The sequence below is a fragment of the Myotis yumanensis genome, unplaced genomic scaffold, assembly GCF_028538775.1.
Source record: "Myotis yumanensis isolate MYYU_CA2020_CCGP unplaced genomic scaffold, mMyoYum1.0.hap1 SCAF_3, whole genome shotgun sequence".
In the NCBI taxonomy this organism is placed as follows: Eukaryota; Metazoa; Chordata; class Mammalia; order Chiroptera; family Vespertilionidae; genus Myotis; species Myotis yumanensis.
This window is the reverse complement of record NW_027223754.1, coordinates 94217680-94244331: the sequence shown is the minus strand read 5'-3', so window position 1 is coordinate 94244331 and position 26652 is coordinate 94217680. Positions and strand designations below refer to the sequence as shown.

Below are 26652 nucleotides of genomic sequence, written 5' to 3'. Positions count from 1 at the left end.
TTCACATTTTATCTTCAAGTTTAATGTCGTTTTCCTCATCACAGCTATTTACAAATAACTTTGGGGTGCTCTCTTGATTTCAGTCAGTTTATTGTATCATGGGACAACAGGGCTGCTGGAATGTAGGAAACTGTATGGAATGCAGAAATATAAACAAGACCAATGTTCTATAAACCAAAGGGTAAGTAATGCCTCCCCAGAAAACAGTTCTTGTCACAGAAGCACCTGTTTTTTTTTCTGAGTTATATATACCAGAAAACATGATTATTGAGACCCAGAACTATGCACACCAAAGAGGATAGAAAATAACTCAATATTTATAATTTAAAAAGTGTTTAACCACAAAAAAGCAGTAATAAAATAGTTTCCTAATTTACAATTTGCATCCAAAGGATGAATAACAACTCACTAATAAATAACATTTATATAAATATTTTGTATGTCGAAAATAGATTTTAAAAAGGCAATGGTCTCAAGAAATCTCTTGAAAAATTTGGTGATGAAAAACTTGATCGAGTCCCCCCTCATCCCCCCACTAAATATACAATGAGTTTGGCTTTAGTGAAACAAGTGCATGTTGCTGCAAAATAGTTGTGCTTGGTATTTTGGTAATGGCAGTGGGTGAGCATGGAAGGGGTGCAGGAGGTTGTAAAGGCATTGATGTGCTGTTAGTTCTTCATAACCAGCTCCCTCACTGGCTTCAAGATAAATACCTGTCACATCTTAATTTCGGAGGTCAGTTCTGAAAGGTAGAAAATCTTCTCTTAGGTCCTCCCTTAAATGCAACTAGACTCATGAACACAGGCAATGGGTGGGAGGATGGGGGAACTGGTGCCGAGAGCAGAGTTCAGGATCTCTGATGGGAGAAGGGTTTGGGCCGACCCAAAGGACAGGAGTTGGTTTCATGTGAATACAGCCTTCGTTATAGTCACATCTAGCAATGCTTGAACAGTAATGCCCACTTTGACCAGGCCTTTCTCTTCAAGGATGTGATGGGGTAGACATAGTTTTTCCTAAAAGAAAGAACAAACATCAATTTTTAATGAATGGTACCTAATCATAAAATCTTGCAATAGCACTGATGGCAGTTGAACTCAGACCATGTTCCCTTTTTTGTTTTCAGGCCATTACATGGAACTTTACTGTGTTTGTAGAGAAAATAATGACTTTACACAAATAAGGGTTGATCCAAAAAAGTGCCAGTCATCCTGAAATCTGCAATAGATCTAAACATTTAATAAAACTTTATACTGAATAACTGAACCATACACAGTCAGCTAGAAACCACACATCAAGGGCATATTAGCTTATATTCTTTTTTTTTTAAGCATTCTTTATGATTCCTCTTTTTTTTTAATTTCAGAGAGGAAGGGAGAGGGAGAGAGAGATAGAAACATCAATGATGAGAATCATTGATTGGCTGCCTCCCGCATGCCCCACACTTTGGATCAAGCCTGCAACCCAGGCATGTGCCCCCCACCAGACTCGAACCTGGGACCCTTCAGTCTGCAGACTGACGCTCTATCCACTGAGCCAAACTGGCTAGGGCAGCTTATATTCTTATAAATCAAAGTTGCAAATAGCCTTTCACACATTTTTTTAAAAAAATATTTCTTTACTGACTTCAGAGAGGAATGGGAGAGGGAGAGCAATAGAAACATCAATGATGAGAGCGTATCATTGATAGGCTGCCTCCTGCACGCCCCCAACTGGGGACCGAGCCTGCAACCCAGGCATATGCCCTTGACCGGAATCGAACATGGGACCCCCCAGTCCACAGGCTGATGCTCCATCCACTGAGCCAAACCGGCCAGGGCCCTTTCACACATTTTTAAAGGGACTCAAATACTCATTTATACAGCTCACACACTGTTCTATTGACCATGAACTTTAGTTCAATTTATTTTATTTCCTATGATCTCTGGAATGGAGGCATGCTGGTGGATTAGTATTCTTTTTTTCCTGGTTTATGAACAGCCTTATAAATAAGCAATTTTAATAGCCTCTCTTTAAGTCTCTTTCATACTGCTGTCAAAGACACAAACATGCTGCTACTTTCTCATGTTGTAATTTTGCTCTTAGGAAATGTCCAGCATATGCAACTCAAGGAAAACAATTAACATGAGTCACTCCCGGTATGTAGAATCTTGCATGCAAAACAGTTTATAAAATAATATGATGAAGTAATTTTACGCCTTTGTCATTTGGCTCTGGGGATGAGGGAATCTCTTTCCACAGCGTGACTCCTTGGCTCAGAAAAGACTCCACAGCAAACACTGCCTCTTTTCTACTCCATGATGGTTGTTTCTCCACAGCTCAATGACAGCTGTTTTTAAGGAAAGTTTAAATGGAGACAGTGTTCAACAGGAACAAATCAGGGTCTCTAAACAAACTGCTTCCTTTTCATGTGACTCTTGCTTGAGGAACTAGATCTTCCTGTTGCCTCAATGGTAGGACTCTCCACAAATTAGTACAGATATAGGCCTTCTGGTTTCAAAAAGACCTTCAAAGAACACACCATGACACCTCCAATAACTTGTTGCACTGCCTCAAAATGTCAGTTTTCCTACACTGTCTCAATCATCTTCCTACCCCCACCTCTAACTCCTTCCCTAACTTGAGGTAAATTCAGAGTATCTCAGAGACTAACTCTAGGTCTTAAGAAGTAGCACATTGTCAACATAAGACAGCTGATTACTGAAAGCACAATTCAACCATTATTTCATGTGGCTGCTATGCATTGAAATACAATTATCTTGTGGCCAATGGCATATTAGGTGGGCATGCAAGTTATGTTCCTTGCCAACTTAGTAGCTGAATGTTAACCAAGAAAAAGGATGGGAGGTCCTATCTGAGTTGTGCTTTGCACTGGGCCAGGATGGGCAGTGTGCTTCCTCCTTGTGCCATAGCTGGAGGTCAGTCTGTACCCTTTCCTGATGCCACAGGCTTTGAAGTCACTCAAATCTGGCATTTTATTGCTGAGCTTGGTTCCACTGGGGCAGGGATGTGCTTTTCTCATTCTTATGACCATCATAGCACCCAAGTCAACACCTGGTTTGGTAGGACATGACCACAAATATGGTTAAGCTCTTAGTGCAGGGCATTTAGTTGAGGGGAAAATAAAATTTTACTTTACAATCTATGTTAAAATCAAACTGAAATGAAATAAAGAGTTAATTGTTTCTTTTTAAAAACCTCTCCTAATAAGATATAGATGAATATATAGTACTATCTTTTATTGTCTAAGCTAAAAAAGAAATATAAAAATATCACGAGAAAATATAAAAAAGTCATTGCTTAAAAGTTTAAAGCCTGCATTTGTCAAAACCCACTGCATTAATTAAAAGATTTAAAAAACTATAAAAAAGTATTTACACTGGGGGGTAAGGGAGGGCAGGGGTTTGTCAAGGGCGGGGGAGGGGGGAAGGACACTTATGTAATACCCTTTGTAATACTTTTAGCAAAAAAAAAAAAAAGTATTTACATCAAATTACAAGTGTTTTATATGACTCATAATCGCAATAAATCAGTAAGAAAAGCATTAAGAGACGGATGGAACATTGGACAAGGAACACAAATAGAAATTTAAAAATGAAGGTTATGCCCAAGGCATTTTGAACAAGACATTTTGCTTCTCAACCTCAGTGTTTACTTATGCTTAGTCCTGAATGTTCCTGAATTCTAGTATTATTTCCACAGGGCCTAATCTCTATGTACATGGCTTTTACAGGGCCAGATGTTCTATCCTGCATCCTGCTTGAGATGGAACAGATCTCCATTAATAAATGTCCCAGTCCCCTTGATAAGCAGTGGCTCCAGTGGCTGAAGAGGTTCCAAGCTAATGGTCATGGAGACATACCAGACTGAATTAGCTTAAGGTCATCATCTCTCCCGGGCCTTTATTTCTTAAACCAGCATTTCTCACCCTCCTGGTCTCCCCCGAGCCCTTACAACTGGGAATGAGAACCAAATAGAAGACATAAAAAGGTACTCCATACATCCTAGTGCATTTCTCCTTTCATTCAGACCCCCTGAAGAGCCCCAGAAGTACCCTCAGATTACTCTGATGGGGTTGGAGGTACTAAGAAGAATAGCATAAGATAATAGAAACCCTCTCACACAACATGGCAGCTCCATTATTTTATCACAGGACTGTGGTGAAAATTGATGAGAATTACGAGTTTAGGCACTGGTTGGCAAGATGAGCAAGGGGAGCCTGCCAGAAATGAGGAGGGGTAACAACGAGGACCAGGAACCCATTGTCCATCACCCTGGTCCTGCCACAGAGGAGGGAATTCCTGGAGTGAGCTAGAGGTTGGGATGGGAAATGAACTGCTGTAGATTTATAGCTGGTTGAGAAATGACAGAAAAGGGCCACCTCACCTTGTATATAAGAGTTAAAGCTGAGATCTTGTACCTTTACATTGACTTAAAATACATTTAAATTTTAATGTTAGAGGAGCCTAACGGCTTTCCTTGAGAATACGGCAGCACACTGTTCTAGTATACCCATGAGCTTCTTTGGTCGTGTTTTCTTTTTAAAACACAAGAACAGTCATAATTACTATCTTGCATAACAATAATGCTTCCGACCCCCTCTGAAGAAATCATGCTTTGTTTTTTTTCTCTGATGGTGGAGTCAATGAGGTTCACTCATCCCCTCACCCGCCCCTCTGTGAACCACAGCAAACAGGGCTGGCAAAGGCAGGCACACCATAAAGACTACATGCTAACTTAGACTTCCTGGGTACCTCCTAGATGCCTGGCACCAACGCTCCAGATCTGCATTGATTCTTTCTTTCTGACAACCTTGTCAGAAAGACATAATACCTTGGTTTTACAGATAAGAAAACTGAGATGTAGAATGTTTAAGTAAGTTCACTGAAGTCACACCGATGGTAAGAACTGGAACCAGATTTGAACATGTGAATCATATTAGAGTTGAGGCTCCTTCCAGACATCATGCTGCTTCTCATAGTGTCTTTGACCAACAGCAAGTATGTTCCGCCTTGTGCCCATGAGACAGAAGAGGCTCTGGACCCTCAGAGTCCTATCTAGGCAAGACCCAACACATTCAGCATCAGGTGGGGGATCAGAGAACCCTCAACTTGGCGAAAGGCATTAGCTCTGCCACTCAGCTCATCTGGCTCCTTTTCACAGTGAGGGGCAGGAGCAGGCAGACTGCACACTGTCACTGCCTGGCTGGCTCCTCTTTCCATGGTCCCTTATTCTCCCAAACAGCTACACGCCTACTTCCCAGGCCAACTATTGGACAAAATGAAGTCATTCACATCAGCACATTTTACCTAAAATGTAAATGCCTGGCACTAACTTGATTGAAACTTGAAACAAAATGGTCTCCAGTACTTTAACATAAGGGAACTTCATGTTCCTGCTCTGCCACATGAGCTCTCTGAGGAATGAATAAATGAACACAAGCATAACCAAAATTGTGGTGAAAATCCAAAGAACTGGACTCTGATAGTTAAAGAAGGCAAAAAAGTACACACTCAATATACCTGATTGTTTATTGAGAAGTAATTTTAAAATGTGAAGTCTAATTTAAAGAAAAAAATCTCCTAAATAAAATCACCAAAATATTTTTCATCTAATCAGAACTCAATTTAGACTCCTGAAATTTTAACCCATTGTACATTACCTTTACCCTGAAGATGAAACAACTTTTGTCCTTATGGCTTTTTCCTTTTACGGCAGCAGTAGGTATGGATTATAACGAGAATCCAAACCACCAAGCACTAAATTTAATTTCTTACTCACAAATGGTATCAGGATATCAAATGCCTTTACTTATCTACTCTCACTGATGAAATTCCTACTGAATTATCTTACTTTTGAGCTCCGTAGGACCCCTTTTTCACACGCCCTATTTCATAAGTGTCTCTCCCAGAGGACAGTAAGCTGCATGCAAACCACAAATCCATAAACAGAGGGAAATGAATAGGAATTAGTTATCACACATTGTAGAAATCCTGACAGTGAGTTGTGAGTTGCCACCATTTGGAGGAACTAGAGAAAGAGAACCTTCTATTTCAAATAGATCGGTCTGTTTTTTGTTTGTTTTTTAAAGTAAATAAGTACTTGGTTCTTGTTATCAGGCATTGGAAAGAAATCTGAAAAATGGTCTTTCTTATCAGAGGAAGGAGATTTAGTATGCACATACATATCACACAACTAAACCCCTGACCACCTCGCAGAGGACAAGCAGGTCAGCCATGTGTCCCCAGGCACACTATAATGGCAGCATCAAGCTAGGATGAGTTGCAGGTACCTTGGGGAAGAACCATGGAGAGGGTTAATATTCTGAATACAAATTAACAGCCTGATAATGCGCAAGACAGTTCATTCAAAGTTTTTCTTAAAGGGTTACATTAACTGTGTTCTGCTAGCTATCATACTACTTGATGAAAAAATGCCACCCAACAGATCCCTAGAGGAGAAGCACATTAGGGTGCAAATACAGTAATGACATGAGAAATGAAAGCGTGTCCAAAAAAATACTTTAGACACCCGAATTGAAATATGAACATAGCTAGAGAACAATGTCGAATCAACCCAGAAAACTAAATCTGATCTCACATGATTGGTCTACATTGACAAAATTTTCTTCTAGGTGGCCACCCAGTGAGTTATCTCTCTTCTCCCCTGTTGTGCCCCCCTCGCCCCTCCTCCCTAAGAAGAAAAACAAACAAACAGTGCTGATCATTAAAGGAAGCCTCAATGCACTGCAGAGCTAGATGGAAATGGTGAGCGCCACTCTGGGTGTGCACAAAAAATGTATTGATGGGCTGATAAAAACTTGGAATAATCACCCAAAATGTGTTTATTAAGAACTTATGGCTCAGGGTGCTGGTTAGACATTGTACAAAGGGATTTTATTGTTACAGATTGAAGAGTACAAGATAGCACCAAAGACAATTCAGTACATCTGCAGGTTATTTATACACAACTGAGGTTAATTCGATAACTTCACATACCCTGTATTTCACCAATCAATACAAACTCAGAAGGAAAAGGCTCAGTTAACTCAAGATATTATCAGGTAAAGAATGTCATCTCCTGTTAGAAAATCTGAGCTGATTAGCAACAAAGAATCTTTATAAATATACTTGTCTAACTAGATGGGTTTTCTACATCCTCCAGTAGCCTGGATTCATGGAAATGTTCATAAAAATACAATTACCAGCTTAGTAGCTGTCTATGAAGATCACTTGCATCACAGTAAACTAGAAATTTATCTTGAGGAAGTTAACTCCATCAGCTCCCCAATTTAATAAACAATATTTAGCAACCAGATTAGACTGAAAATAGGGAATATGTCTTAACCTTGGAGCAGGGCTTTCTCATATTAGAAAAAGACAACCCAGAACCAGAAATATTTTGGCCTAGATTAAATTCTATTGGTTTTATCTTTTCAATACAAACTGACCACCTTGCTCCAAAGCAGATATAGTTAATATATAATCCTTTAAGCTTACTAAAAATAAAAGCAGAATGCTAACAATGGTTAAATGGAAATTTCAATTCAGTAGAGAAATTACATTCTTCTAAAATAAGAGCAATCTTATTATTAGCTCCTGCCACAGAAACCAGGCTCCAGGACCAAGAATGTTCCATGACTCATGACTTTATTTGAAAACAAATAGTCAAATCTATCACATTCTGGATCTGCTGTTAAAAATGTGATGTAGAAAAAGCCAAAATGACCTATTACATTATTTAAAAATAGAAATCTCTTCCGGAAAATGCTCTTCTAAGAGCCTAAACAGGCTAACAAGGAGAAGTAAAAATATATGGGAATTGGTGTGCAAGCAAATATCCCAGGTGGTGCTCTAACACAGATGGCCCTTCCTTCCCCAGCGCCCCTTCTGTGCAGCTGTCTCAAGCAGCAGGGCAAAAGGGCTGGCTCAGGGTAAAAGTGGGCAGCAACCCTCCCTGGTGCCCCTCACAGCTCCCATCATAGGAAACAGCGAGCAATCCAACTAAATGGCCAGCAAAGCAGTCATTCCCCAGATGGGATTTTTCAATTTGGTCAATAGTGGTTTTTTTTGTTTTGTTTGTTTGTTATTTTACCAAAGAGTTTTATAGACCAAATTGGGCCAAAATGCTGGTTTTCTGTCTTCCCTGCAAAGGGGGGTGGGGGGTGGGGGGGGCCTCTACAACTCAATTGCCCAGTCCTGAATTAGGTTGGACTTAAATACGGCAAAGGGAAGATTTTCATATTCCCTTTTGCTCCTGTTCTGGAAACTTCTTCTATTCTACCCAGGGCAGGGAGAGGGAAGAGGACCTATATAGCACCCCTGCTGGCATGATGTGGGCTGTGGCTGAGGAAGCATGAGGTGAGGTGTGAATACACTTCCGTTGTCACTTTTTTTTCAGTAAGTGAGAAGTTACTTAAAGGGAACTGCATTCTATAAGTTTGTGCTTTTGGAAAATCTGATTGGTAAATGTTCAGCTTCAAAACTCAAGAGACTACTGAAGAGATAACGGGAAGTTTGCAAGGCAAAGGGTCAGATGGAGGAAGGACTCCTAATGGATCAGGGACAGAGCAGAGCGCTTGGATGCACATGCAGACGTTATGCAGACAGGGCATTCCAGCGGTAAGTGATATAGATCAGCACTATAAAGAGAATATGGACAAGACAGAAGCTTATAAGGTCCCTGGAGCGGAGGGCAGAAGTTGGTTGTGGGGGTTTCTCCCCGAGTGCCAGCAGAGTGTCAACAGTCTTTCGAATGTGACGAAAATCCAACTGCAGGATGTCATACGGAGAGCAGAGGTCAGCCTATTCCGAGGGCAGCCATTAGAACAGAAAGAGACAGTGCATACAATTAAAAATACACAGAAGAACAGCTGGAAAGAAGCATACATTTTTGGTTACTAGCAAATGGCAAGAGAAACCTCTTATTTCAAGCAGGTAAAACCCGTTCCACCATCAAAGGTTTTAAAACTTTATTCCAAAAGAAAAGTAGCATACCAAATGCATTTTATGCAAAAGGATGAAGAAATCCTTCATCAGCAATCACACTATTGAGGAATAGACAGTTATGTAATCTACGTATCCTCCTGGGGGTAAACAGGCTTAATATTCGAGTGGCATCATGTGCTCATTAATGGCATAAAAATAAGAGTTTTTCATTTGGGACATTTCAGTCTTAACCTTACTAACAAAAATTATAAACTTTAATCTTCACCTTTCCTCATAGTCCTCTTAATGTATTTTTTAGCCTGGTTTATGAAGAATGAATATAAAGTTTTTCTCTCTGAAAGGTAACACATGCACCTAACCTATTTTCCTTTTAAATTATTATTATGTTTTATTTACTTATTTATTTTTTTAAATATATTAGTATTGATTTCAGAGAGGAAGGGAGAGGCAGAGAGAGACAGAAACATCAATGATGAGAGAGAATCCTTGATTGGCTGCCTCCTACACACCCTACACTGGGGATGTGCCCGGACCAGGAATCAAACTGTGACTTCCTGGTTCATAAGTTGATGCTCAATCACCAAGCCACACTGGCTGGGCTCCTTTTGGGATTACTGACAAGTTCTGAGGAATGTTAGCTCTAATTATATCCCTACATGTGTCAAAAAGCATATTAAATTTCATGTTTTTACAACTACACAGAAACCAACAATCTTGAAGAGATTTCTTAGATATGAGGTTCGAATAAAATACATTCCCACATAGGGTTATTATGTAAATTTCTTCACCACTAAACAGGTGTGGGGGCAGGAACAGATCTCCATTCATGTTTTGTCTACTTTACAATCACCATATAAGGAGGCGGAGCTCTTATTTTATTGATTAAATGCAAAAATAAGAAGCTCATTTACTTGAGTTGACCTCCAGATGTCTATTACTGCCAGGAAGCAAACAGTTTTATGATGCACTGAATTCCTGAACCAGAAATGACAATAGCTTAAAATTTATAGTGATTGTAATTCATGTCAGTATGAAAAAAGTTGTAGTTTTGTGTCCAAGTTAAACAAGGATAGAAAATATCTGTGATATATTTCATAAATGCAGTAGGCAAAGTGTTTAAAATATATATTTGATATGTATAGTATATATTTTATAACATATTTTGATAATATTGCCCTTTGTTTTAGCCTCATTGCTAAGCAGATGTAAATCACAGAGCAACTAAAAGATGATTTTAAAGTAGAGTTATTTGTCTTAATTGTATCTTCTGAGGTTATCTTGATGCCCTCAGGTAAGGAAGAATACCACAATATCAAGTGGGTTGAATAAGATTAAGAACATTCTCATCTTATTTTACATTATGAAGGTAGAGATACTCAACAAAATTTTTTTAAGATAATAATCATGTTATATCTATCTAGATTGTGTCTTTTCTCAGTAGATTTGGAAGAATCAAGCTGCCACTGTTATTTTCCCAACAATTAAAACATCTACACATAGATTGGATTTCACTGAGAGAGAGATACTAGACAAAGATTAACAGATGGAGAAATATCTAAAAGAAATTTTCTATTGCAATAAAATTTTTATATTGCAATGTTATGCTTAACCAATGAAATCAGAGCAAAGCAGACATAAGACAAAAGGCATCCATGAACTAAAACGTGATTTTCACAAAAGTGGTATTTCCAGGTTAAAAGCCAAACATTCTATCTCCATTATATATTTCAATAACTTCCCCAAACCCTATGGAAAATGTATGGTCTGCTCCCCAGCAACTTCGTCAGAGAACTCAAGTCAGTTTGCTTTTGCAGTTTTCAGGGCACTTATTGAGCAGCACATGTCACAGGCAGGTGGGCAGTACAGACCATTCTTTTTATCCTGGAAGTAATTTTATGATGCCAGATTCTGGGCTTAATTCACACTAAAGTAGGTAGGGCCTAGAATTACAGTCCATGGTGATATAAAAATTTTTTAAAAATATATTGTTGATAATATTACATCTATCTCCCATTTTCTCCCCCTTTCCTCCCTTCCATGGTGATTTAAATTAAATCATGATCTCTAAAGGAAAAGGCATGGGTGTAAGATTGTATGGTAGGCAAAATTCTGAGTCACCCTTATGTGTGGCGCATGGGCTGCTGTGGCCCTGAGAGCCGCTCTTGGAGTCTACCAGACAACACAACCCTCTGCAAGGACACCACAATGGGAACGAGGGCTGCGGCTGCTAGGGGAACCTGGGAGTTTTCTGACTCTTGTGCTTCCCAAATCTCAGTCTTAATGAGAGGAATTTAACCATTATACTTTTTTCCTCCTTAAAACTGCAATAGAAAAATACTAAAAAGAAAAGAAATTTAAAGAGGCAAAATTTCACCATGCATTTACAAAGCATTAGTAATTACTGCAAGGCATTTGAAAAACACAGTAACTGTTCCTGGAGGCAAATGCAGCAGCTAATTCTCATTATAGTGAACAAGAAATCATAATCACCAGAGGAGTATTGGATGGATTCTCTTAGAGCAGCGGTTCTCAACCTGTGAGTCTCGACCCCTTTGGTGGTTGAACGACCCTTTCACAGGGGTCGCCTAAGACCATCGGAAAACACATATATAATTACATATTATTTTTGTGATTAATCATTATGCTTTAATTATGTTCAATTTGTAACAATGAAAATACATCCTGCATATCAGATATTTACATTACGATTCATAACAGTAGCAAAATTACAGTTATGAAGTAGCAACGAAAATAATTTTATGGTTGGGGGTCACCACAACATGAGGAACTGTATTAAAGGGTCACGGCATTAGGAAAGTTGAGAACCACTGTCTTAGAGGCAATAGTAGTATGTGATTAAGATTACTATTCAAGATGGGCTCAGGCGCTTCGGGGTATGGCTCAGTTGGTTGGGCATCCTCCTGTGCACTGAAGGGCCGCAGGGTTCAGGTTTGTTGCGTGCAGGAGGCAGCTAATCAATGTTTCATTCTCTTAAAGATGTTTCTCTCTCTCCCTCTCCCTTCCTCTCTCTCTAAAAATCAATAATTTAAAAAATTGGCTCTGGACAATACTACAGACACAAGCAGAAATGTAGACAGGTCTGGCAAAAGTCTACGTTATAGATGTTCTGAGTAAAATTTGGTCTAAATTCTAAGAAATTTAGAATAAATTCAACTCATTTAAATATTTTAATTTTTAAAGTCAGCATGCTTACAAAGTATTTATTTTTAGTCTAAAATATCATAGTACAGAATGTTGATGGTCATTCTGAAAATTTGAAGCTCTAATTAACAGTGTAATGTGTCAGAGAGTTGAGTGGGGTAGAAAAGGGTTTCTAGAGTTTTCTCCAAATATATGAGAACTAATTGCTGATTTTATGAACTTGGAAGATAGCTCTAATATTGGTAAGCTAATTAATCTAGAAATGTAATTTAAAACTTTTTGAAGATACTGCTCATATTCACAACTGTGTACATATGAAAGGCTGTCAGACCACTAACCCAAGGTAACTGCCATCAGGAAACACATAGTGGAAAAGGATCTTCATGAATGGTAAACACATACTAGCTATAAGAAATGTGAATGACTTTAAAAGCTAGAAAACTGTGTTTTTTTAAAAATAAATTACTAATTTAAAAACTGATGTTAAAAATTTCATCCTGCACTTCTGATTACTCAGGATTAACCATATAAATGGAAAAATAAAATAAACCTTCACAAGAAGAATCTCACCCTCCCCCCCAAAAGTGCTTATTAGCTATGATTTAAATTGATACTAAAGTCTTTGATTTGAGAAGAAAAAGAGGCATTAGATTCAAAGAGGAGAATGAGCTCATTTATCCTATTCTCAAGATTCTTAAGAAACAAAAAATATATAGTAGCTTCAACTTATAAAATGTCTTCTAACAAAAAACTTCAGAGAAGTTACATATGTATAATTGCTTAAATTCTCACAACAGGTATAAAGTAGGAAAGTTGTTACTATTATTTTCAAATATAATGTCTCATTATAAAAAATGAAATGCAAATATGAAAGCTACTGAAAACAAGGGTCTGAATTAATTTTGATAGGCACTTAGTAGGAATAGAATCACAGTTTTTAATAATTATTCACCTTACTAACTATAGAATAAGATGTTTTCTTAGGAATCCTTCTTGGAAACTGTGGAGGACTGCTGTAAGAAAATCAGAGTTGGAGAGATAAGCAGCCTGGGAGCCCAAATGGGTCTATCACTCAAAAAGAAGATAAATCTTGACAGCAGATAAGGACAGGACCTGTCTGAAAGGAGACGGCAGCTAGGTGCTAATTTTTATGGGGACAATGATAGAACTCACTTCGTTGTTGCACATAGTTGTTAGGTTCTTTCTCCCCACCTCCCAACCTTACATAATAGCTGGTTCAAAAGAGGTGTTCAGGGCAGTTTTCTCAAGATATTGTGCTTGTCACTCTGTTGGATCACAGAACATCTGAATAATAAAATGCGCCACAAAGATTCAACATTGTCTCTACTTATTTGACTATGGTAGGGACAGGCAGTAGGACGCTGCCGTGTCCAGTTTCAATTCCACTATATCAATGTGATCATTGTTAGCATCTGAATGTACTTTAGGATTTTATTTTTAACTCTATTTGGCTGATGCAGAAGCTGAGGGACACCAAGTGATCTATCCTTGTGGACACACAATGAAAACCTCCACTTCCAACAGTACTGCGCTTCCCAAGCAGGCAGCACAGGTCAGGACTACCAGGTGTCTACCACCCTCAAGATAGGTGCTGCCTTTAATCCTCTATTCTCTCTGGAAACAATAATGAATATGAAGAGAGCACAAAGTACATTTCTAGTCCAAGTTCCCTCCTCATCTAAAGAGGGCAAATCTATTAAATTAAGGAAGGACCTTGGTCCTTTAAAGAGGTCTGAGGCCAAAGCTATTTATTTAAAATCAAGTAGAAAAATTTCCCCCGTGAACCAAATAAATACCTACTTTTTAACACTTTTGATGTTATTAAATCAGATTCCTCTCAACTCAAGTCAATACTATAATAGTCCTAAATTTGGGTCAATGTGGAAACCCCTAATAGCCAACCATGAACACCCTCCATCAAAGTCAGAGGCCAGGAATGGCCAAGCTGACTCAGAAAAGGCAAAGGAAGCCTCAGTATGTCCATAAATAGCCCATGACCCCTAGGCTTAATTGGAGTCAGATTCCTGAATGAAACAAAGAATATTTCCTAAATAATTTGGAAGCCCACCGAGGGTAGGCCTGTCTTCAAGATCAAGTTGAAGCTTGCACCAGAGGTCGCAGACAACTGCAAAGTCTGACCACCGGCAGCAACACTACAAGGTGCGATGAGATGATGCCAGCAACATCACCCAATCCCCAGACTTTTCAGGGTGCCATGATGCATGACTCTGGTAATTCTCTGGCAGCTAAGCAACTGAGGGAGGAGGAAAACAATTATGGAGCTGCAGGATGTATCCAAGCTTTCATGAAAATTAGAGCTCAAAGAAACCTAGGGATCCAGTGATTTTCAAACTGTGTTTAGCAGCAGGACACTCTCTTTCCCCTAAAGGAAAACGTAGCTGGCAAAAGGGAACTGCTCTGGCTGAAGCAAGGGGATGGGAGTGATCTGTAGACTCCCATCTGGCTTTCCCTGGATTCCTGTGCAGACCATTCAAAAGAATCAAGGGCTCTGAAGAATGTGGTTTAAATCCATTGTTTAATTCCAACACCTCCACTTTGCAGAGCAGGGAACTCAGGCACAGAGAGCGTGTTTGTGCTGGAAAGACAGGGGACTCTTCATGCTCATAGACCCAGGTTCAAATGCCAGCTCTGCTGCTTACCCGCTTTCAGTACAACTTAGCAAAATATTTAACCTCTCTGAACCTCAGTTTCCTCACAGTATGGTAATAAAATATTTACCTCAAACCCTCAACAGTATTATATAATTTTATTAACCAATGTCAGTTGCCCAATAAATTTAATTTAAAAGATTAAAAATAAAATAATTTAAAAAAAGAAATTGATGCTTAAAAAAAAATCCTCAACAGTGAGCATTTGAAATGATGCAGGCACAGGAAGTGCTCAGTAAATGAATGGTTAACTGCTCCATGTTTTAAAGGGTTTGCCCTAAGACGTATAACGTAGTTAAAAGCACAGGTGGGACTAATTCACCCCAAACCTCCTGCATTCCCTCACTCTTCTTCCAGGTCAGGCTCGCTTATTTATTTATTTATTTATTTATTTATTTATTTATTTATAATATATTTTATTGATTTTCCACAGAGAGGAAGAGAGAGACACAGAGAGTTAGAAACATCGATGAGAAAGAAACATCGATCAGCTGCCTCCTGCACACCCCCCACTGGAGATGTGCCCGCAACCAAGGCACACGCCCTCGACCGGAACCAAACCCGGGACCCTCCAGTCCGCAGGCCGACGCTCCATCCACCAAGCCAAACCGGCCATGGCAAGGTCAGGCTCATTTAATTTGTGTCTCTTTAGTTGGGGAACTGGCCCCAAACAGAAAACCAAAACCCCAAACCCAAGGAATGGGCAGCAGAAAGGAAAGTGACCTACTGAAAGGAAACTTGCCAGAGAGAAATTTTATATCCCTTTTCTACAATCTTTCCTTGGCATTCTCATTAACAAACCTTCCCCGCATCCTAGAATCCCTCACAGTTGATGGCAAATAGGCCTGCTGACACTCTAACAGAATTTCTCCAGAACCCAATCGCCAACTTCTTTCTGTGACATCCTCTGCTTTTTATCTGTGGTGTCCACTGTTCCAATCCTGTCTAAGATCCCTGACCCTGGACTAACATTCAAGGGTATAGATCCAGCCTTATTCCAATGCCACAATTAGCAGAGGCCTGTAGTTACCTTACCTTTCTACATACTGTAACCTGCAAATAATTAGGTTGTGCAATTCTGAATGCAGCCAATTTGAAGACACCAGGTTTATAGGTAAGTCACACCAGAATCACTCTAATAAAGCATACATGAACCTTGACTAACCCCAAGGCAGATATCTGGGAATATGCCCATGGGGACTTCTCAAGATAATACAATAAACTATAAGCAGAACAATTTTTAACTTGCTTCCATCCCATTAAATTACTTTATAGGTAATAATTTTAACTAAATCTGCTCAGCAACCACATTCTACCCATATGAACAATCATAAAACCTGCCAACCCTGACTTTGGCTTGTAGTTTCAAGCTGTGATTCTGTTACAAAGGGCTTAGAGCATAGCTGTACCTTTTCAGTCTCTACAGAATGATGTATTATTGTCAATAAGATATTTAGCTTAAAACATACAGAATTCAAGATCTCTGTGACTTATGAGGGTAAGTTATGGGTAGAAAAGAAAGCAGGAAAAGCTTACAAATTAGGAGCAATTATCTGTTTGTCACTGGGAAGTCAATGAATATTTTGTTACCCAAATATTGTCTGATGCAAATAAGAAAATGTAATGTTACAGGTTCTCTGTTTTTAGGTAATAGTCTTTTTATTTTATTTACTGATTTATTTATTTTTATTTTTAAAATATATTTTTATTGATTTCAGAGAGGAAGAGAGAGGGAGAGAGAGAGAGAAACATCAATGATGAGAGAGGATCATTAAAAGGCTGCCTCCTGCACGCCCTCTACTGGGATTGAGCCAGCAACCCTGGGCATGTGCCCTTGACCAGAACTGAACCCATGACCCTTCAGTCCGCAGGCTGCTGCTCCATTTGCTGAGTCAAACCAGCTAGGGCTTATTTACTGATTTATAAATTACATTTATTGGAGTGACATTGGTTAATAAAATTATATAGGTTTCAAGTGTACAATTCTATGATATATAATCTTATAGTACATTTTATGCCCATTACCCAAAGTCAAATCTCATTCCATCATTATATGTTTGAACCCCTTTACTTTTTACTATCTCTCCACCCGCCTTACCTCTGGTAACCACCATACTGTTGTCTGTGTCTATGAGTTTTTATTTGTTTTTCTTGTTTGTTCATTTGTTGCTTTCAGTTTTATATCCCACATATGAGTGAAATCATACAGCTCTTAGCTTTTTCTGTCTGACTTATTTGCTTAGCATGACATTCTCAAGATCTATCCATATTGTCACAAATGTCAGTATTTCATCTTTTCTTATGGCTGAGTAGTATTCCATTGTATGTATGTACCACATCTTTATTGAATCATTTATTGAAGGACATTTCGGTTGTTTCAATGTCCTGGCCAACATGAATAATGCTGTAATGAATATAGAGATACATATATCTTTGCAAATACATGTTTTCAAGTTTTTTGGTTACATACCTAGGAGAGAGATTGCTGGGTCATAACTCTTTTAAATTTTTTGAGAAACCTCCATACTGTTTTACATGGGGGCTGTACCAATCTACATTCTACCAGCAATGAATGAGGGTTTCTTTTCCTTCACAACCTCTCCAACACTTGTCATTACTTACTTGTTGATAATAGCCATTCTAACAGGTGTGATGTGGTATCTCCTAGTTTTTATTTGCATTTCTTTAATAGCTAGTGAAGTTGAGAATCTTTTCATGTATATGTTGGCCATCTGTATGTCTTCTTGAGAGAAGCATCTATTCAGGTTCCCATTTTTTAATTGGTTTGTTTGTTTGGTATTGAGTTGTAGGAGTTCCTTATATATTTTGAATATTAACCCTTTGTCAGAACTATTCTTTGCAAATATCTTCTCCCATACTGTTGGTTGCCTTTTTGTTTGTTGGTGGTTTCTTCGCTGTGTAGAAGCTTTTTAGTTGAAAATAGTCTCATTCATTTATTTTTGCCTTTACTTCCCTTGCCTTTAAGGTCAAATTCATAATAATCTCTCTTACACCAAAGTCCATAAGTTTAGTACCTGTTTTCTTCTATGTAATTTGTTTCAGGTCTTATTTTTAGGTCTTTAATCCATTTTAAGTTAATTTTTGTATATAGGGACAAACAGTGATCTAGTTTTTTGTGTGTTTTTTTAAAAAATATATTTTATTCATTTTTTTTACAGAGAGGAAGGGAAAGAGATAGAGAGTTAAAAACATCGATAAGAGAGAAACATCGATCAGCTGCCTCCTGCACACTCCCTTCTGGGGATGTGCCCGCAACCAAGGTACATGCCCTTGATCGGAATCGAACCTGGGACCCTTGAGTCTGCAGGCCGATGCTCTATCCACTGAGCCAAACCGGTTAGGGCCAGTGATCTATTTTTAATCTTTTGCATGTGGCTTTCTAATTTCCCAGCAGCATTTATTGAAGAGGATTTGTTTTCTCCATTGTATGCTTTTTGGCTCCTTTGTCGAAAATTATTTGTCCAAAACACATAGTTTTATTTCTGGGCTCTCAATTCTGTTCCATTGTACCAGTCTTTTTAAATTTCTGATTGCAAATGGAAAATTTCTTCAACTACACTTGTGATATAACTATATTTTTAGTGTAAATCACCAATTGTGTGCCACATATTCACTCAAAACATCAACCCCCTTAACTACTGAAAGAAATGTAAATAAGTGGGAGGGTGTCATTTCACCCTCCCCCAACTCAGTATCATATTCCTAATGAAAATATTTCCTTATTTTCAATAACTTATTCCTCATCAATTCTGTGAAAGATGAAAACATGCTCTTTTGAGTGTATACAGGAAGATTTGCCAATTGACTTTCAACTGGTGATTTATGCTTTTTCACTAGAATATTCCTTCCTTCCTTTAACATATCTTGTTAAAAAGTTCAACTGAATTTTTTTCTAGTAGCAATGAACTTAATGTAACTCTAGTCACCAGTAAAATGCAATTGGATTATCCATCAGGATGAACATACAATATATGTAACATATACACACACACATATGCACAATGAAAACTTAAAAATCACCTCAGATCTTAAAAAATGTCTTTGAAAATAGCTTAAGTGGGATATTGGCAAAAAGTCATTTACTCTTTGTAATTCTTCTTAGGAATTATGAGTTGCCTATTAGTGCCACAGACATAATGCAGAAATTATTATAAAAATTTCTTTGCATTTTTCTAAATCCCATTTGCCCACCTTAAAAAGAAATCGTAATTACTAATCTTTACTAATGATAAATGAGAAAGTGCATTTCCATTGCATTTTGTATTACCATAAGCCAAAAAAACTTTGATGAGTTTAAAAATATCACAGGGGATTAGGTCATAACTCATTAGTGCTTTCTAGCACAAGAATAAATAATTCACCACCCAATTTGGTATGATAGTTTTGATTCACACATAAGAAATCTTATTAGCCCATGACAGAATAAAATTATTTTAAAAGGTATGTGTATAAGAATTTTCACAAATATTTGCTTTAATAATTATTTTTCTTCAAATAAGATCAGAAGCCCACCACTAATCCCTCATCAAACTAAAAATTATGGAGGAAAGGAAGGGAGGGAGGGAGGAAGGAAGGAAGGAAGGAAGGAAGGAAGGAAGGAAGGAAGGAAGAAAGGAAGGAAGGAAGGGGAGAAAAGGGAGGAAGGAAAGAAGGACGGGAGGGAGGGAGGGAAGGAGAGAGGGAGGGAGGCAGTCAAGTCTTTCTCAATTTCAGTAAACTCCTATCACTGAGTAAAATGCAATTTCTTCACATAGTCAAAAACAGTATCTTATGATAGAGTCTGTAATTATCCCTGGAACATTAGAAAAGATAGAAAAAATTACAAGAAATGGAATTTCTGTTGATCCCAATGATGATAAACTTCTCAACTTACCCAAAAATCCTGAGTGAATTGCTTTTTTTCTCCCTAAGAAACCATCTTATGGTATGATTAGCAAAGTCTTTAAAAGCCCTAAATTGGCTGAGGCTGGGGTTTAGCTTGTGAAAAGAAAAGTAGCAACTAGAGTTGGGCTGGCTATAGGGACTTGCCAAATGAGTCTACAGCAGACTAAAGAGGGAAATATAAATGTAAACAGTTAACAAACTATAAAGCAACATACAAACATTATTATTATTAATGGTAACTATTAATAATAATAATTAATATTTTAATGCTGATCATTTTGATCCACATACCCAAAATGAAAATCAACAAATTAGTTGTCAACTACAGCTCTGCTTTGCTTAAGAGTCTTGGAAAAGGAAAGTCATCAGCTCCAAATTCTACCCTATGGGACCTAACTGAGGCTCATTGAAGCCTCAGCAATTTCTGCTCTTGGAGTAGGAGATCAAGCAAACTAAGTTTTTTTTTCAAGTTTGGAATTACACACTTACTTCAAAACCTCAAAGAAATTATATTTTCCTTTTCTTCAGAACTGACCATAATGACTTGACATTTTAATTTCATTGTAATAGAGCAATTTAAACTAAAATTTTATGACTTATTTAATATTCCTTTAGAAAGACAGATTAAAAGGATGTACAAAGTTGTACATCTATCCAGTGGGTTCAAACACATAAATAAAATCTTTTCTAAAACACAGTATTTGGACAAGTTTGGTGTTACCTCTGGTACTCCTAATTTTCGGCATGCTTCCAAAAAGTTTTCCACATTTCTTCTGCATTTGGCCATGCTAAGCTTGGGCTATAAATGCAAACATGCAAAAATAATGCATTATTAAAAGAGAAATAATTTTAATAATAACTTAAAATTTAAACTTTCTAAATGTCACAAGTAATATGGGTTTATTGGTGAAAAATTATGTATGCAATTAGAAGACAATAAAAATTTATCTATCCAAAAATGTCCACCTAGAGATAATAACTATTATTATTTTTATTATATTTTTCCAGACATTGTATGCATACGTTTGTGTCTACAAAGACATACATATATATGTATATGTGTCTTATATGCAGAATTTCTGCATATATGTATATATTTATACAAGTACATACATGTATGCATATATGCAAAATTTTCTGCATATGTACATATTCGCTTGTATACATGCATTCACACACACATATTTATACACAATTTTTATGGGGCCAAACTCTTGTGTGATATACTTTAGTGCATCTAAAAATACACCTTTTCCTATCAGCAATTATATTTGTATATGAAGGGTTAAATTCAGTAGCCAATTAAACTCCTTCCCATTAAAGCAATGAATTTAATTAGAAAGAGGCAACATCAAGATAAACAGCACTGAACAAGGTGGATGTTAAGGACTTAACCAAGAGCCTCTCACAAAAGTGCTGACCCTGGCGAGGTGACTTCTGAGGTGTGTGGCATGGATAACAGGCACATCTTGATTCACACATTTTTATTTTTTACATGCTATGTTTTAAAAGCTTTACTGCTAAACTTAATGTTCCACTATTAGTTCTTTTAAGGCGGGAGGCAAGAAGCATGAATAACTCCAACCATCCACGTATAGAAGCAATCCTATCTAATAATAGACAAACATGGTAATTGATCGTACCTTTGCTACGCCTCCCATTGGCTAATCATCGTGATATGCAAATTAACCAACAAAGATGGCGGCTAATTTGCATACTGCAGGCAGGGCAGGCCAGCGCTAGCCGCCATCCGGGCCCCCGTGTGTGGCCCTGGGGGGCGGGACCCTGCAGCCGTGATTGTGATCGTGATCGGAAACTGGGCCGCAGGCAAGGCAGCCCCCCGGGACCCAGGAACCACCTTGCTTGCAGCCCGTGATCGTGATCGGAAAGCCGGGCCGCAGGCAAGGCGGCCCCCTGGAACCCAGGAGCCCGTCGGCGAGGTCTGCAGGCGAAGCAGCGATCAAGCTGGGGGGACGGGGAGGAAGGAGCTACAGGAGCAGCTCTGGCCGGAGACTAAAGACTCCTGCCAGAGCGAGGAGCAAAGACTGAAGGCTCCAGCCGCAGCGAAGACTGTGTCCAGAGCGAAGATGGAAGGCGGTGGCCAGAGTGAAGGTCTGGGACCCGGGTGCCAGAGGAAAACTGGTGCTGGCAGCCAGGGGAAAGAAGGCCTATTGCACGAATCTCTTCGTGCAACGGGCCTCTAGTGTTTTATAAAGACTGATCTTACCCTTCTAACAGCAAGGGAGAGTGAAGCAACTCATTCCACAGCTTAGGGGCCCACACCAATCTTCATAAAACTAAATTTGCACAGTATTTATTAATAAAAGGAACTTCTTCTATCCCACCCCCTGAAAAAGAAGAAAGAGAGCCTGCTTCCAGGTGGAACAATTTAATTTGGAAGCTAAACAAATATTCTCCACTCTGGCTGGAGAGGACATGAGGTCTGCAAAGATGAGCCAAGAAGCTGTTAGGTGGTTATGCCCACACCTTGTATATCTTAGGACAAGACAGCTACATTCAGCCTCATGCAAAGAGAAGGAACAGAAATGGGTAATGTGATATGGGGATATCAGACAAAAAGGTCCTAGCCCAGCACACAGGATACTGAGAGGCAGTTCTGATCCTCCTAATTAAGATTTAGGGGAGTCTGTTCTGAAACTCCAAAGATGCTCAACACCATTCAAAATACTTAGGTCAGCCCAGTAAAGTCAATGAAAGTGTGCTTTAAGCTACATAAAGAAAATGTTCCATCTTTGGAAGTGAGAAAGTGCCCATTCTAAGATTGTTGCCTAGTATCAATTAGAAAAGTACTTGCCACAAATACAATAGTTCAAAAAATCAAAAATTACACCAACTTCAATGCCAGTGGTTAACTTACCAAATTGTCAAAGATTCAGAAAATCTATTTTAATAGATTCTTAGCATCTAAATATATAAAAGCCTAAGTGACCGGATGGCCAGTTATTATGACATGCATTGACCACCAGGGGCAGATGCTCAATGCAGGAGCTGCCCCCTGGTGGTCAGTGTGCTCCCACAACCAACCTCCTGCGCCCCCTCCCACCGCCAGCCAACCTCCTGCAGCCCTGAACAGCCCCAATCACTGGCTAGGCCAAGGGACCCCACCTGTGCACGATTTCGTGCACCGGGCCTCTAGTATTGACAATAATAGTGATTCTGTTTACCACTATATTCCCTCAGCTTGGCATTAAAAATGGACAGTATTGGTTTCATGAATGAAAAATTAGCATGCTTAAAAACTGGCAATCACATGGATGGAAACGGCTCCCATTTATGACTGATCAAGTGTTTACTATGCCTCAGATTCTTTATCTGGTGCTAAGGATGCACCTGTGAAACTGAAAGATACAATCCTCATGGTTACTTAGTTCTGGTCTAGTTCAAAAACAAGTTCAAGAAAATTACAGTAGAGTATGATAGGTCTTAGTTGTGGGGAGGTTGTTATAAGAAAGAAAAAAAAGGAAAACACTCTATCTCAGTGCTAAGGAGTCAAGAATGGCTTGCGTCCTGTAAACACTATGGTAGAGAAGAAATGAGAGCTAGTGATTATCTCAGTGCTAAGGAGTCAAGAATGGCTTGCGTCCTGTAAACACTATGGTAGAGAAGAAATGAGAGCTAGTGATGCTGCAGGTGAAGGATCTGGAGGCAGGGTGGGGAGCAGCCTTCTCGTTCAGAGAGCAGCCTCTGCAAACACTGCCGTAGAGATAGCACGCCACACGACACTGTGGCTTGGGCCTTGTCAAAGAGGCTTTAAGATGCTCTCTGAAGAATTTTCAAAGAGTGGACATTTAGCAACCGCCTGCATTTCTAAAAAGGAAGCATAACATGCTATCATATGTTACAACTACTAAAATGGATGTTTACGAATAATTTTAGTGACATGGGAAATATTTAGGTTTTAATAAATTTTAAAAACAATTAATATATATCAGATGCTTACAATTAAAAAACTTAAATACAGAAAGTGCTAATAGTATAGTAACCAAAATGTTTTGATTGTCTTTGGGCGATGATTTATTTTTCTTCTGCATTTCTCTATTTTTTCTTTTTTGCCAACTAGGCATTATTTCTCATTATATTTTCATTTAAAATGTTATTCAAAGAAAAATAAAGGTGAGAAACCAAAGGATTTCTAATAAAATGTAGCATTTTTCCTTAAGAATAACTACACAAATGCATATAGATACATGATTCATAGTGTCCTCTTACACCGTACAAAATGATAATTGTACATTTCAATTGGAAGCCAAGAAATCATAGTTTCTTTCTTATACTTTGGGGGAAAATTATTTAAATGAGAATTTGGCACATAGCTCTGACAATATTATAACAGTTTGGATCCCATATGTAAAAAATACTAGAAAGTTTTGCATTGGATTATAGGACAAAATTTACTGCCCAGCCTAAGGCAGCTAGAGGCAGATTTGAAAGAGAAGACAAACTGGTCATTCCACACCCCATTTTCTGAAGCAAAAATGACCAAACTTTCCAAAGGAAAAATATGTTCAACAGTATAAAAAAGAAACTGAGAGTTGAAATGGCATCATCAGCTAAGAGAACAGAGGAAAGAAATTAGGACAAATAGTGCCAAAGTGAGGCTTTCCAGGAGGCCGAGGGAGGGCGCAGGTGGCTTCCCCCAGCGCCCTTGCCATGTGGTCATTTTATGAGCACTATGCCTTGGGATTAAGAAGTCTGAATTTTGAAAATCTGCCCTATTAACACTAATGATAAGAATGGCTTACATGTGTGGGTATATCATATATAGTACCTTATTTCATCCTCACAATATTTCCCATAGGGAAAAGCAAATTGAGTTTAAGAGGGGTTAAATAACGTTCCCAAAGACACATGGCTTATGAGCAGATCTGGAATTTGAATCCAAACCCTAAGTCTTAGCCCCTACTCTTTTCCTGCCTTGTCTAAAGAACAGCAAATAGTGTGAATAGACGTTCTTCTTTCTTCTCTACTTGTCTGAACCCGATATAGGCTTCCAGAACAAGCTGATCCCTGATTCTCCACACTCATCTGACTGCCATAACAGTGACTCCATAGTTCTCCTCTGGATGGTAACAGGCTCTGTGTATACAGGAAGAAGATCCATTTGCCAGCTTTATCTCCCCTACAGAGGGGACAAATATTTTTAGGGCATTAATGGAGTCTCACTTATTTTCACATTTCCCATCATTCCCCAATGCCCCCAATGTACCCTGGAGCACAGTGAATGATCAAGGAACTGTTGCATTAACGACAGCTGATCAGCCTCCGGCTTGACAGGTCAGTAATGATTTTTTACACAGAGCCCACATTTTTTCAGAGCTATCCTAAAATCCCCAATGGCTAATAAAGGAAAGAAACCCCATTCAAACGAGAAGCTACCAACTAAAAAACAGCTTTCCCAAAGCCTTCTCACTGCTAAATAACCCTTGGTAAGAAATGAATCTTTAGTCCCTAATGTCTTAAAATTAGCACCCCAACCAGTAATTTCGTAAATATGATTTGCTCTATATTTAAAATAAATTCATTTTCTGTCACTGACACATTTATTTTAAATATTCTCCCTTTAACAGTGAAAATATTGCTTCCTTCAGACTTATTCCTTTCTGCTCTTCAAGTGGTTTGGGGCCCAACAGAGAGGATCTGAGCAGATGATCCCATTGGCATTGTTAGCCAGCAACACTGTCTCAAAAGAGTCTGTTTTATGTAAAAAGCAGTTTCCCTTTCTGTAGTGTTACTTACAACTGCTGGTGAGGGGACGTGGATGCTTGCAACAGATCGCGGGCGGATGTGATTGACCAGATGGCAGAGGACAACACCATCCATGAGCGCAGCCCCCAGGTCTTCGTGCAGGCTGACCTTGAGTCTCATCTCAATGCTCTGTGGAGGAATCAGGACGTTTTGGTCAACGATGGACCACATATACAGCAGTGGTATACCATACAGCAAAGGTGTGTAGTAGGCTGCACCATCTAGGCTTGTGTAAGTGTGCTCAATGATGTTCACAAAACGATGAAATTGCCTGCTAATTTCTCAGAACATATCCCCATTGTTAAATGGCACATGACTGTATATGAGATGCTCACAATTCAGAAACAACTTAAATGTAGAAAGAATGCCAGTAGAAGCCAAAATGTTAACAGTGCTTGTCTTTGAGCAGTGGGATACAAAAGGATTTATTTTTCTTTAGCATTTCTCTATTTTCTCCAATCAGCATTATTTCCTATTATATTTTCAATTAAAATGTTATTTTAAAAAGGAAAAAAGTGACAAGTAAAGGATTTCTAAAAGAATATAGCATTTTCCCTGAAGAATTAATAAAATATGCAAATATGAATAGATATGTGATTGATAGTGTCCTCTTACATCTTATAAAATGATAATTGTATACTCAAATTGGAGGCCAAGGAGTTATAGTTTTTCCTTTGTAATTTGGGAAAACATATTAAACGAGAATTTGGTACACAGCTCCAACAACATTATAGCAGTTTTTATCTCATTTGTGAAAAATACTGGAAGTTTCACATTGGATTATAGGACAAAATTTACTCTCCAACCTAAGGCAGCTAAAGGCAGATTTAAAAGAGAAGACAAACTGTCCCCCTCCACACTCCCATGTTTTCTTAGGCAAAAAAGTGGTCAAACGTTAGCCATGGTCCCTATCATCACAGAGCTGAAAATCTTTAATGTTACCCAGCACGCGACTTCATGCTTGGTAGGAACTCAATTAGTTTTTCCATTAAATGATTGACTGAAAAGTTCTGACCAGTTTGGGATATAAAGTGAGGATAACTTAAAACATCTTTAAATTAATGGAATATTACTATTAAGTAACTGAAAAACAGCGCATTAGTTTAAAGCATACCTGAATTGAAATAATACTAGCTTTATACATATGCATTAAGTAGTTCTATTTACATTATCTCATATATTAC

General features: G+C 38.4%; 1 protein-coding gene across 3 annotated transcripts in view; it reads right to left on the bottom strand.

Moving 5' to 3' along the window:
• Positions 1-26652, bottom strand: part of LRCH1 (leucine rich repeats and calponin homology domain containing 1) — a 237921-nt gene continuing 211269 nt past the window's right edge. For 2 of the 3 annotated variants that reach the window (XM_070409153.1, XM_070409155.1), the window contains 3 exons: positions 25460-25597; positions 20424-20501; positions 1-1013 (listed from right to left, as the gene is read on the bottom strand). In XM_070409153.1, coding sequence (XP_070265254.1) covers positions 903-1013; positions 20424-20501; positions 25460-25597 — 327 coding nt within the window. In that variant the 3' untranslated portion in view covers positions 1-902. Of the gene's footprint in view, positions 1014-6872; positions 8802-20423; positions 20502-25459; positions 25598-26652 lie in introns of those variants that run through there. The other variant, XM_070409156.1, reaches the window with a different exon arrangement.